Here is a 13818-nt window from a genome sequence, read left to right as displayed (position 1 = left end):
CTCCCACCAGAGTCCACTCACACTCTTCCCCAGTGTGACTCAGTGGCACTGCCACTGGGCACCGTCCCACAGAGCTCGTCACCACACGGCCCTCGGTCGGCTTCTCCCATCCCAGCCACCTCAGGGCCAGGGCCATGTCAGGAAGTCCTCAGCCAGCTCATTCCCAACCTTCCTCAGGACAATGGAGCCTCCCACCCCTGCAGCCCAGTCCCCATCGTTCCCGGGCATCCGATCAGCCGCGAACTGCAGAAGCAGCTGGAGCAGAGCCTTGAGAAGAGGCTCACGCTGCTGCAGCAGGCGGACGGGGACGGCATGCCCCACCACACCCAGTTGTCTCTGCGACTGACGCTGCCTGACGGCCAGTCCCCAGGGGAGCGTCAGGCCCGGGGAGAGCGGGGCCCCTTGCGACTCTCTGTGTTCACAGCCGAAAGCAGCCAGGACGCAGAGAAGATGAGGGCCAGCTGTCCAGCGAGAGTCCCACCGAGGACGGGCCTGGGCAAGGAGGTGGGGCACTCTGTGGGGAGGACCCTGATTCCCTTAGGCGCTGGCTCAGCTAGTCTCTCGGTGAAGGTTCTGGGGGTAAACTGTGAGGAGTCAGGAAGAGACTTGCTGAGGCCCTCGACGAGGGGCCCAGACGAGAATGTCCTGAGAGACCATTTGGAGAGAAAGGTGGGGCAGATTAGTTCGGGACACATGCCTGTGGGTGGTCATCATTGCAGCTTTCCTGCCAACCTTCCTCGACAGTTGGAAGTCAAAGAGCCAGCATCCCCAAAGGATCTGGAGCCCTGCATGAACACCCCCCCTGAGCCCGCGGCACTCAGTTCACTCGTTGGACAGGTGCTAGAAGCTCACATCAGGAAGATGCAAGTGTGGCGCAGGTGGGGCCTGCCTCTCAGGCTCCTCAAGCCCGTAAAGGCCTTTCAGCGCTCGCTCCTTCGACAGTCCCTCGGTACCTGCTCAGGTATCTGTGCATCCAGGGACCACCCGAAAGCCACTTTTGCCAAGTTCTTGGAAAACCTTGTTCATCCTCTTCCAAGACAGAAGGTGAGAGCAGAGGAGTTAGTTCCCCCGGGGGTGGATCCCATCGCTGCCCCCTCACTTACACGTGAGCAAATGCAGAGGGCCCTGGGTGGGACCCCATCTGGTCATTGCCACGGGAACTCAAAGGCCCCTCTGAGTAGACAGGAGGGAGGGCGGCCTTCTCAGCCCCTCCCATATACCTCTGAGGGCAGAATGTGGTGCCGTGATTCTGCCATGCAGGCTGAGAAAGGCAGCGGGAAGCCGAGTCCCACTTGAGCAGTGGCCAGGGACGAGCTAAGGGAAGAGAGTGCAGGTTGGACCTCAGAAAATTTCCACCAAAACGCAACAGTTTTGGAGCTCCACATAGAGTCCCACCCTTCAATGGCTCAAGAGGCCAGAGAGGCCAAGGAGGCCCCTCCTTGGCAAGACCCCTTGGAGCCCCGTGTGCCTGCCAGCTCCCAAGCCTTTAGCATAGATTTGAGGAGATCAGGGTCTCCAAGGCCCAGCCAAAGACCCTCACGACTTGCCAAGTTGGTTGCCCCAGTCCCAGAAGAGCCAGGCCTTGATGCGCAGCTTAGTGACTTTGAGCTCCGAGGCTCGGTAGAGGCAGAAAAGCAGCCTCAAGGCCGAGCCACTGGTATGGTCCTTCAAGACGGCGAGACGGGTACGATCCCTCAGCACGGTGCCATCCACACGCTAATTGAAGACAGCAGCCCTGACGTGCTCCTTCCTGCGGACGTCTTGGCTTGTCATAAATCTCTGTTTCGGTTTCAGGGAGTTTCCTGTAGGGACATGTCAGCTTCCCAGGTGCCACGTGATCTCAGAGCAAGTGGAGGCAGTCACCAGCAGAAGTCCCTCAGACTGCAGGACCAATATAAGGACCGGAGTGAGACCTTGGTGCCCTCTGAGAAGGAGGCCCATAGGAAGTCCCACCCAGGAGAGCACCACGAAGGCTTGGCAGACCCGAGGGCCTCACAAGCCAGTGAGACGCACAGTGCCCAAGAGGAGAAATCAGCAGAGTCCTTATGCAACAAGTCCTGCCAGCTCGAGCAGAAGGGACAGGTGCTTCCAGAAAGCCTGTTCAAGGACAAGATGAGGCGCTTTGTGCAACGAATCCTCCCCGGTAGAGGCAAAGGACTGAAAGAGCCCCCGCAGGAAGGCCAGCCTGCACCGGCCCCTGCCCAAAGCGGGGAACCAGGCAAAAGCCGATCCCTTCCGGGCGCCAGAGCCGCAGAAGCTCAGGCGCTCATGACGGCTGTGAGACGGAGTCTGGTGGAGACAGGAGGGCCGCATCTCTGCCGCGAGAGGGTTCTCTACTACAAACAGCAGGAGAGGATGTTGAGAGAGCTGGCCCATGATCACCATGTCTCCCCTGATGGCCACAGCTCTTTCCAGAAGAATTGCTGGACCAGAAACAGCGAGAGAACCTTCTTTCCCAGGGAACCAGGGTCCCCAGGAAGACCCTGCCAACACAGGCCAACGGTGGCAGGCCTCTCAGGCCGCCCCCGCCACTGCCAACGGCACTGTCCCTTTCAAAGATATGTCTCCTTTTTACCTCCTGTGAGCTCACCATCCGATGTGGACTAATGGCTTCTTCCTACCCAGAATTTAATTCCTACAAAAATAAATTTGTTCTGCTCACGTAAGCTGGTGGCCTCTGTCTGTGTCCTGCAGGGGGAAGGGAAGGGGTTGGGGTCCACTCTTCCCCGGTACCTGCTTTGGCTTGCAGGAGGGAGATTGGCTGCCTGAGGCACCCCCACCTCCACCCCATTCCCTTAATGCACCTTGTAATGCACCTATAATCCATCATGACGAAGACAAACAAAAGCCTTTAGGAACTGTCGAGATGAGCCAAACTATAGGATCCTCTCTCCCTTGAACTTGTGTGCTGTCGGGGAGGGGCTCGGTGATGCTGATGCTGAAATACCCTCCATGTCCAGAAAGTGTCACAGAGTGGGGAGTGCACTTTGGCGGTGGTGCTGGCCCTGAGTCTGGAGGTGGGAGGGATCTTGCCTCGGGTCTCTTGGTGCGAATAGAAGGCACCTGTCCCCAGGAGCGGGAGCGCTTGTCCCTCTCGTGACGGTGGGATGCACATGGACCAGCCAAGCGCTGGGAGCTCAGTGCCCAGCGCGCCCTCCTTTGTCACTCTCTGGAGCAGCAGCGAGGACTAAGACGCACGGCCAGTGCTGAGGGTGAGCAGGTGGGGAGCACTGAGGCCCGGGAAGGCCCCACGCCTGCCTGCTCTGGAGGAGAGAATGACCTGCTCAAGGGCACCCGCAGTCCCCTTCTTGGCAAGGGAGCAGGGCATGGCTGTGTGTGCAGTTACCGTGTGACCATGGCACGCTGTGCACCCAGGATGAGATGCGGGGGAAGGAGGCAAAGTGACACAGAGCTCCTGGCGTCCCACTGCCATCTACAGGCCCAGAGCGGAGAAGAAACTAGGGCTCCAGGGGCTCGGTGTCCCCCGTTTCCAGCTCGCGGAGCCAAGATGAGAGGAGCCACGTGTAGCTGCTCCTCAGGGGGGCCAGGCTCACAGAGGCATCTGAGCCTTCAAGCTGGGTAGAGTGACCAACACCCCCCACCTCCAGAATGTATTTCATCAGCTTTCACAGGACTGCGGACCTCGAGATGCAGTGTGCGACCTTGACTTACATGCGTGGCTCGTGGGGGACCAGACTCGGGCTGGAGGCGTGGAGCGGGCACAGGACTCCTCATGCCGCAGGTTCTCCCTGGAGCCGGGTCCTGCCTTTGGGCCCCGATCCAGAGGTGCCCCCAGGGTTGGTGCGGCAGTGACAGCGCTCCCAGGACCTGTGGGAGGAGGGACCCAGGGAAGGGAGTGCCCTGGACCCTCAGGAACTCAGCAGGGTGTGGCACGTGGTGTGGTCCCCGAGCCTGGCTGCGCCTGGGTCCTCGTAGGGGACCAAGAGGTGAGCTCTGGGAGTGGGGAGACTGGATGTGGACCCCATGCTCCTGTCAGGAACAATGCCACAGACAGACAGGGATGCTGACGGAACAGCAAGAGACAGGAAGGAGCAAGTCCCTTTGCACCTCTCCTGTCATAAGCTGCAGTAGGGCCTGACATGGCAAGCCCCACACTCAGAGCCCTGCACAAAGACTGCTCCCAGAGACCTGTGACAGGGCACACAGACACCCACTGAGACACCTCCCACAGAGACCCCAAAGAGAAGCCACGCAGACCTGTGACAGAGACCCGCACTGAGAAATCTCACCCGAAGACCTCTGTCTGACACTGCCCGTGCAATACTCACAGAATGGGCACAGAACCCTCAGCATTCTGTAGGAGCCTGAGCTGTTAGCATAGACAGGGAGCTAGTTATTAACAAAAGAAAGGGGCAAGTGGAATCAGGCATTAAGCCTGATTCACAAGGTAGCCGCAGCATTCACAGGGGACAGCCACATCCTCAGCTGAGGGGACTCAATTCCTGAGGGAGCAGAAAGAACAGACTTTCCCATCTCCCCAGGGGACAACCAGCCAGTAACCAGGATTTCTGAGGGAGGGATAAAAGAGCAGGGGAAATTTCTCTGCTAGGCTCGTGCGCAGTAAGCGCGAGACTGATCTGTATGGTATTGGAAACTGTGACCGCTGCTTGGACCCAGGAATCGCATGTGGGCCCCTAAGCTCAGACGCAGCTGGTTAGCATGCCCCAATGGTCACACTGCTGATCACACTCTCCAGAGGGTCTCAGGGAAAAAAGATAAGAATGCCTTGTGCTCTTTGACCCTAGTGAAGCCTGCTCTGCCTGCTCTGCTTTGTAGAACTCCAAATCTATACCCACGCAATGTTGAATTCGGGGAGTGTAGCCTAAACTTTCACAATGGACTCTGGTCCTGAAGGTCTGAAGCCCTTATCACCATATGTTGATTTACGTTTCTCTTTGTCCTTCTTATGGATAATTAGGAGGGGGGCTGCCTCAGGTCATGTATTTCTGCTGGTAGCCAAGCTAACAAAAACTCGGACCCAGGGACGGTCTGACAGGGCCCTCCATCCGAGAGGCACTCCCCTTCTCTTTCCTCAGACGTTTCGCCTCTGAGTCGGTCATTTCATCCACGTCAGGGATCTGTGGGACGGGTATTCCACAGCAGTAGAAACCGAGATGATAGGGCAGAACCTTGGGGTGCATAGGAGGAGCCAGAATGTTGACCACAAAGGGGAGGAGTCTAGCCTGGAAACATCTGGGAAAAGGATGAGCTAGGGTAAGGGCCTGAAACCCCAGAAGACCCAGGAAACGGGTGGTTAGGGTGAGGGCGCGGCACTAGCCTGTGAAGAGCTAGAAAAGAGATTGGTTAGTTTGAAAGAAAGACTGCTATCTGCCAAGTCTGCGGTAATATAATCGCATGCGTTCTCTCTCCACAGCGGCTGTATGGCTCCCAGCGCAGGCCAAGCGCAGCCCTGGCTGCAGCGCCACAGCTCCGGCCAGAGAGTGGCTGGGAGCAGAGACTGTGCTGGACGCCCAGGGCCCACGGTGATGGCATTTCAGCTCTGGATCCTGATCCCCCTGGTGGGCACTTCTGCTCCCCAGGCCCAGGACTTATTCCACAGCCAGACAGCGCTAAGCCACCTGGTTGTGGAGGAGACACAGGGCACCTGGGGGCAGTCCTTCATTTGGACTCCGCTAAAGCTTACCACGACTCCTCACCCTCCTAGGACCGGGTCCCTGAAATGCTTGTCTCGGGACTCTGTGGAAGAGCCCTATTCCCACCGGCAACAAAGTCACTTAGCAAACTGACTGCACGGGGGGAATATCGATGACTGTCCCACTGAGAACCCGGAGACACTCAGAAATTGCCAGTATTGCCCTAATATGGTTCTCCACTTGGAGGAATGCTCGTGAATTTTCGTCCTTTTGTGACATCATTGCCTCTGAACCGAAGGATTACAGATGTAGGTAGACCTGCCGAGTTCCATACTCCACAGGTGTGACCCAGTTTACAGTATTCCCAATCTTAAACGTATATAAAACCTGCCACCTTCCAAAGAGAGATAATATCTTATTTGGCCATGTTGAGTTCTTGTCCCATCTAATGGTATCAATGTCACAGATTTTTATTTCATTGCGGACAAGATGTGAAGTCAGGATTGCTGACTTTCTCTTTTTACTTGTAGTGTTTATTTATTTGTTTGTATTTGTTTTATTTTTTCCCCTCGCCATTTATACCCCCATAGTCCCTTCCAGCTCCCTGCGCCCACAACTGCCACATTATTTTCTGTGTCCATGAGTCCTTTCCTCTTTCTCCCCGTGTTTGCTCAATCCCTCCACCTCCCACAACCCTCCCCAGAACTGCCATCTTGCTCTCCATCTACGAGTCTGTCTCCGTTTTGCTTGTTAGTTCAGTTCGTTCAAGAGGGTCCACGTAGGAGTGAAATCATACGGTGGTTGTCTCTCTCTGACTGGCTTATTTCACTTAGCAACGGGTTCTCCAGGTCCATCCATACTGTTGCAAAGGGTGAAACTTTCTTCTTCTTTTTCACAGCTGAGTAGTATTCCATCGTGTGAACGTCCCATAATTGTTTGAACAACTCAGCTATGGATGGACGCTTGGGCAGCTTGCAAATCCTGGGTACTGTGCACAGCGCTGCAACGAACCTAGGGCTGACTTTTTCACTTTGGACACACGGTAAAGGCCTGCAGCGAACGGGCTCTAGAAAAAAATAAGCTGGCGAAGGGCCTCGGGGGGCCTCCCTCCCCTCCGAGCGGCAGAGCAACTGACACGCTAGTTTCCACTTAACAGCTTGGGTCAGGTGTGTGGGTTTTATTTTATTTTCAAGTGAAAAAGACTAACAATTTGTGATTCACCTGTCAATTATCTCCTACTGGCTTGAGAGTCACTGGCTTGCTCCTTTATCCCTAAGGACAGGAAGTGAGAGTGTGTGTGTGTATTGGCAGCCTCAGAGAAGGGTAGAGGGATCCCTGGGACTAGAAGGGGGGAGGGGCTGTGGTCCACTCTGCTCCCTCTGCCCCTCCCTCAACTCAGGAGCCCTTTGTGACAGCTTCTGTGATGCTGGCCTGAGCCTTCAGTCTAGGCTGTGGCTGCCGCACCCAGACTTCAGTTGTCTGTGACAGCGGTGTCGTTCACATGATGAATGAACCTCTCTTATATCTGAAAAGCGTTCTTGCTACCTGGCAGAGTTCCAGTCCTTCCTCGGTGGTCGATATCACCTTCGCCATCGTGTGTGGACTGGTGCTCTTCCTCCTATTACTCCCCTGGTTGGAATCCGATCCAGCCTTCCCACGATGTAGGAAATGTAGAAACATCAGGAAGGTGAGGAAGCCTTGGCCCAGACCCAAAAGACGTGACCTTCTATTCTTCTTTGCACTTTTCTGACTCACCTAGGGAGACTCCTGAGATGGGAAAGAATAGGGTGACTATTCTCAGGAAAGAGTAGGACATCATCCTTCTGGGAACAAAGCAAATGGGGCAGGGGTTAGACCAGGCACGAGGATTTCACCCAAATACCTCAGACCAGGAGTCCAGGTGCGGTGAGGGCTCTGGGGTGCAGCCCCAGGTGCTGTGAGCAGGGGCCAAGGACTGAATACTAAGAGCTGGGTCTCCGTGGGGGTCGAGCGCAGAGCCCCGGTTCACCAGCCGCCTTCCCATGGCAGGTGTCTTGGGCGGGCCTCTCCTCTTTGGGGGCTGTCCCCAGGGCCGTGCGGAGCTCCTGGGAGCCGCTGAGCTGGGGCGAGGGGCTCTGACTCAGGAAAGCAGAATCCCACCTGAGGGAGCTCAGGTGGGCTGTAGGTCTGAGAATGTGTGTGCTCTTCTCGAGCAGAGTGACAGTGATGGAAGAAATCTATGGTCAGCCTCATATGGAAAACGTTCCTTTATGTTTTTCAAAGAAGAAAAACCAGACATGATGTTTACCCACTTGAAAAAAAAGGGAAGAACCAGAAAGCCCCATTAGTTAAACGTAGAACGTCCTATTGCTCCCGAGCACTGCACGTGTGCAGCTCAGAGAGAGGAGAGTGAGGGTGGGGTCCCAGCCCTTGGTTTTCTCTGTCTCTCAGCTTCCAGTGAAGCCGAGCAGGAAGAATTCGAGAGGTGAGCTACTGACCCTGGGCGCGGCACCGGAGGGTTTGCCTCCATCTGCCCTGCCCCCAAGGGCCCAGGGTCAGGTGTCCGCGGATGCAGAAAACAGTCCTGGGAAGGTCAGAACGTGGAGACTTCCCCGATTCTCTGCTTGGAGGGAAGCCTCGAGGGCCTGGACACGGGTATTTCCCTCCCAGGGGTGTCCCAGAGGGGCGTCGGGGCTGCTCTGGACCTACGGTGCGTGTGTGGGAGGGGGCACCTCCAGGTCCCACTGCAGGCACATGGACACCTCTGCTCCGATTGCTCTGTGGGGTGCCCCACCCTTTCTGCTCCCACAGGTGAGTTGTGAGGGCCAGGGGCGCAGTGTATGCGGAAGCACTTTGTAAATGAGCAAGTGCTGCCTGTCACGAGTCCTGCCGTCACTGTCAGGGATCATGTGGCCTTGACCCTGATGCCTGAGCTCCAGAGTCCATTCTGCCAGGCATCTCCCCTAAGGGCCCATTGGTGTACCATGTGACGCGTCTCCTGATTTCCAGCCCACAGAGCTTGCCAGAGAGAACTGCAAGAGACCTGGCGCCTGATTTCTCTTGCGAAAAGGTTAAGAATCTCTCATTTCTCCTGGGTATTCCCTCCTCCCAAACCTCTGATGTGAGCCCAGAGTTGCAGGCTACCTTGGACTGACCTGGGTATTGGGGGAAGAGGAAGTGGGGGCCGGTGTGGCTGCAGCCCTGGGGTGAGGGACAGCAGGAACACTGGGACTGGGAGAGCCCCGGGTCGCAAGGGCCTGGCCTTGCCATGTGCTCCTGGCTGCAACCTGTGCTCCGTCTCCCACAGCCACCCGGACAGACTCCAGAACACGGCAGGCTTTCGTCACCATTCCTCTCAAGGTCCCCCTGGTGAGCTGCGCAAAGCAGCACCTGCTGGAGCCCACCAGCCCTGCCGGGTCCCTGTGGAAGATGCTGCTCCTGCCACGACCACGTCAGCTTCTCTGCCTCCTGTGCCTGAGTGCCCGACACCTGTGGCCTCAGCCCTGTTACCAGGCCCAACAGCCTCCTCGGTTTCTCTGCGTCCAAAGTCACCTCTGAGTGCCTGTCAGCCACCGGAGCTTTTCCTTCCCTTGGAAGACCTTTCACCCCGACCACCTGCACTCTCCCATTCCCCCGCGAGTCCCACTGACTCGGAGGCCCACCCGCCACCGCCAACAGCCTGCCCTGCCCCTCTCCTACCAGAGTCCACTCACACTCTTCCCCAGTGTGACTCAGTGGCACTGCCACTGGGCACCGTCCCACAGAGCTCGTCACCACACGGCCCTCGGTCGGCTTCTCCCATCCCAGCCACCTCAGGGCCAGGGCCATGTCAGGAAGTCCTCAGCCAGCTCATTCCCAACCTTCCTCAGGACAATGGAGCCTCCCACCCCTGCAGCCCAGTCCCCATCGTTCCCGGGCATCCGATCAGCCGCGAACTGCAGAAGCAGCTGAAGCAGGGCCTTGAGAAGAGGCTCACGCTGCTGCAGCAGGCGGACGGGGACGGCATGCCCCACCACACCCAGTTGTCTCTGCGACTGACGCTGCCTGACGGCCAGCCCCCAGGGGAGCGTCAGGCCCAGGGAGAGAGGGGCCCCTTGCGACTCTCTGTGTTCACAGCCGAAAGCAGCCAGGACGCAGAGAAGATGAGGGCCAGCTGTCCAGCGAGAGTCCCACCGAGGACGGGCCTGGGCAAGGAGGTGGGGCACTCTGTGGGGAGGACCCTGATTCCCTTAGGCGCTGGCTCAGCTAGTCTCTCGGTGAAGGTTCTGGGGGTAAACTGTGAGGAGTCAGGAAGAGACTTGCTGAGGCCCTCGACGAGGGGCCCAGACGAGAATGTCCTGAGAGACCATTTGGAGAGAAAGGTGGGGCAGATTAGTTCGGGACACATGCCTGTGGGTGGTCATCATTGCAGCTTTCCTGCCAACCTTCCTCGACAGTTGGAAGTCAAAGAGCCAGCATCCCCGAAGGATCTGGAGCCCTGCATGAACACCCCCCCTGAGCCCGCGGCACTCAGTTCACTCGTTGGACAGGTGCTAGAAGCTCACAGCAGGAAGATGCAAGTGTGGCGCAGGTGGGGCCTGCCTCTCAGGCTCCTCAAGCCCGTAAAGGCCTTTCAGCGCCCGCTCCTTCGACAGTCCCTCGGTACCTGCTCAGGTATCTGTGCATCCAGGGACCATCCGAAAGCCACTTTTGCCAAGTTCTTGGAAAACCTTGTTCATCCTCTTCCAAGACAGAAGGTGAGAGGAGAGGAGTTAGTTCCCCCGGGGGTAGATCCCATCGCTGCCCCCTCACTTACACGTGAGCAAATGCAGAGGGCCCTGGGAGGGACCCCATCTGGTCATTGCCACGGGAACTCAAAGGCCCCTCTGAGTAGACAGGAGGGAAGGCGGCCTTCTCAGCCCCTCCCATATACCTCTGAGGGCAGAATGTGGTGCCGTGATTCTGCCATGCAGGCTGAGAAAGGCAGCGGGAAGCCGAGTCCCACTTGAGCAGTGGCCAGGGACGAGCTAAGGGAAGAGAGTGCAGGTTGGACCTCAGAAAATTTCCACCAAAACGCAACAGTTTTGGAGCTCCACATAGAGTCCCACCCTTCAATGGCTCAAGAGGCCAGAGAGGCCAAGGAGGCCCCTCCTTGGCAAGACCCCTTGGAGCCCCGTGTGCCTGCCAGCTCCCAAGCCTTTAGCATAGATTTGAGGAGATCAGGGTCTCCAAGGCCCAGCCAAAGACCCTCACGACTTGCCAAGTTGGTTGCCCCAGTCCCAGAAGAGCCAGGCCTTGATGCGCAGCTTAGTGACTTTGAGCTCCGAGGCTCGGTAGAGGCAGAAAAGCAGCCTCAAGGCCGAGCCACTGGTATGGTCCTTCAAGACGGCGAGACGGGTACGATCCCTCAGCACGGTGCCATCCACACGCTAATTGAAGACAGCAGCCCTGACGTGCTCCTTCCTGCGGACGTCTTGGCTTGTCATAAATCTCTGTTTCGGTTTCAGGGAGTTTCCTGTAGGGACATGTCAGCTTCCCAGGTGCCACGTGATCTCAGAGCAAGTGGAGGCAGTCACCAGCAGAAGTCCCTCAGACTGCAGGACCAATATAAGGACCGGAGTGAGACCTTGGTGCCCTCTGAGAAGGAGGCCCATAGGAAGTCCCACCCAGGAGAGCACCACGAAGGCTTGGCAGACCCGAGGGCCTCACAAGCCAGTGAGACGCACAGTGCCCAAGAGGAGAAATCAGCAGAGTCCTTATGCAACAAGTCCTGCCAGCTCGAGCAGAAGGGACAGGTGCTTCCAGAAAGCCTGTTCAAGGACAAGATGAGGCGCTTTGTGCAACGAATCCTCCCCGGTAGAGGCAAAGGACTGAAAGAGCCCCCGCAGGAAGGCCAGCCTGCACCGGCCCCTGCCCAAAGCGGGGAACCAGGCAAAAGCCGATCCCTTCCGGGCGCCAGAGCCGCAGAAGCTCAGGCGCTCATGACGGCTGTGAGACGGAGTCTGGTGGAGACAGGAGGGCCGCATCTCTGCCGCGAGAGGGTTCTCTACTACAAACAGCAGGAGAGGATGTTGAGAGAGCTGGCCCATGATCACCATGTCTCCCCTGATGGCCACAGCTCTTTCCAGAAGAATTGCTGGACCAGAAACAGCGAGAGAACCTTCTTTCCCAGGGAACCAGGGTCCCCAGGAAGACCCTGCCAACACAGGCCAACGGTGGCAGGCCTCTCAGGCCGCCCCCGCCACTGCCAACGGCACTGTCCCTTTCAAAGATATGTCTCCTTTTTACCTCCTGTGAGCTCACCATCCGATGTGGACTAATGGCTTCTTCCTACCCAGAATTTAATTCCTACAAAAATAAATTTGTTCTGCTCACGTAAGCTGGTGGCCTCTGTCTGTGTCCTGCAGGGGGAAGGGAAGGGGTCGGGGTCCACTCTTCCCCGGTACCTGCTTTGGCTTGCAGGAGGGAGATTGGCTGCCTGAGGCACCCCCACCTCCACCCCATTCCCTTAATGCACCTTGTAATGCACCTATAATCCATCATGACGAAGACAAACAAAAGCCTTTAGGAACTGTCGAGATGAGCCAAACTATAGGATCCTCTCTCCCTTGAACTTGTGTGCTGTCGGGGAGGGGCTCGGTGATGCTGATGCTGAAATACCCTCCATGTCCAGAAAGTGTCACAGAGTGGGGAGTGCACTTTGGCGGTGGTGCTGGCCCTGAGTCTGGAGGTGGGAGGGATCTTGCCTCGGGTCTCTTGGTGCGAATAGAAGGCACCTGTCCCCAGGAGCGGGAGCGCTTGTCCCTCTCGTGACGGTGGGATGCACATGGACCAGCCAAGCGCTGGGAGCTCAGTGCCCAGCGCGCCCTCCTTTGTCACTCTCTGGAGCAGCAGCGAGGACTAAGACGCACGGCCAGTGCTGAGGGTGAGCAGGTGGGGAGCACTGAGGCCCGGGAAGGCCCCACGCCTGCCTGCTCTGGAGGAGAGAATGACCTGCTCAAGGGCACCCGCAGTCCCCTTCTTGGCAAGGGAGCAGGGCATGGCTGTGTGTGCAGTTACCGTGTGACCATGGCACGCTGTGCACCCAGGATGAGATGCGGGGGAAGGAGGCAAAGTGACACAGATCTCTTGGAATTCCACTACCATCTACAGGGTTGTGTCCTGGTCTTTTAAATGTGAGCATTTCTCACAAATTTTGGGCTCCTCGTGGATCCTCCACTTGTGTTCTGGTAGGGCTCTGAGCCGAGGCGGGGAGACGCATCCTACCCGTTCTTGGGTGACTTGCTCGACCACGAGCCTCCTAGTATCCAGAAATGACCTGAGATTTCTTCTGGGACATCAGTGGATCGACGCAGTGGGGGAAGTAAAAAATAGAAAAGCAAACCGTGCAGCAACCAAGCAACCTCATACATGCGCCAAAGTACGAAAATTCAACCTAATTACTGCCCTGTTGGTTGGGCATTTTTGGAGATCAAGTGTGTGTGTGTGACTGAAATGTAGCTGAAGATATGAAGCAAAACATGGATGGAATTAGAGAGAATTATGCTTAGTGAAATAAGTCCGGCAAAGAAAGAAAAATGCCATATGATATCACCTAATATAGGAGACTAAAGAACAACATAAGCAAATGAATCAAATAGAACAAGGAGCAGAATAAGTTATTAGGGGGGAGGGGGGAGAGAGAAGGGGGATAAGTAAGGGAAGGGTTTAGTCAAGGAACGCGTATAAATGACTCATGGACATGGACAACGGGGAGGGATATGATCGTGGGAGAAGGGGTGGGATGGGTGGGGTGGAGCAATGGGGAAAAAAATTGGACAACTGTAATTGAAAAACCAAAAAAATAAAAGTAAAAGTAAAGATACGAAGCAAGTGCAGAGTCCTAATCTATGGTTCTGTTCTCCCACAACGGAAACGGCCAGAGACAACGAAGTGAGTCTCAGGCTGTGTGCAGGAAAGCTCCAGTAAGGGGGATTGAGTTCACGAGCCATGGGTAAGAAACCTCCAATATGGGGCTGTTGAGCTCATGGCACCTCCGTATACAAGAAATCTCCAGTAAGGCGGGTTGTGTATATGGGGTCTGTACATAAAATACTTCAAGTATGGAGGGTTGAGTATACAGAAGGTGTGAAAATTACTCACAATAAAACACCGGGACAGGGACTTATGCAGTAAAACAAGGCAGTTGTTTATTCATGGATTTGCAAGTCTGGGCACAGTCTCACAAAGGGCATGCACCAGGGCT

At 56.4% G+C, this 13818-nt stretch overlaps 1 protein-coding gene across 1 annotated transcript; it reads left to right on the top strand.

Moving 5' to 3' along the window:
* The first annotated feature begins 2268 nt into the window (after positions 1–2268).
* Positions 2269–11893, top strand: LOC149999508 (spermatogenesis-associated protein 31E1-like). The gene is made up of 6 exons (XM_090290171.1): positions 2269–2277; positions 2961–3017; positions 5396–5540; positions 8902–9045; positions 9297–10571; positions 10656–11893. The coding sequence occupies exons 1-6, from the start codon at positions 2269–2271 to the stop codon at positions 11891–11893; spliced, it is 2868 nt and encodes a 955-aa protein (XP_090146297.1).
* The last annotated feature ends 1925 nt before the right edge of the window (positions 11894–13818 follow it).

The sequence above is a fragment of the Furipterus horrens genome, unplaced genomic scaffold (genome assembly GCF_987537825.1).
Source record: "Furipterus horrens unplaced genomic scaffold, mFurHor1.1.pri manual_scaffold_10, whole genome shotgun sequence".
NCBI lineage: Eukaryota > Metazoa > Chordata > Mammalia > Chiroptera > Furipteridae > Furipterus > Furipterus horrens.
This window is presented reverse-complemented; position numbering and strand designations above follow the sequence as displayed.

Excerpts from the sequence above, each read along its gene's own strand:
- LOC149999508 (XM_090290171.1), top strand. Across the intron at positions 3,018-5,395 it reads TGCTGGCCCTGAGTCTGGAG|CGGCTGTATGGCTCCCAGCG; the intron begins GTGGGAGGGATC and ends CTCTCTCCACAG. Across the intron at positions 10,572-10,655 it reads GAAAGGCAGCGGGAAGCCGA|TTTTGGAGCTCCACATAGAG; the intron begins GTCCCACTTGAG and ends AAAACGCAACAG.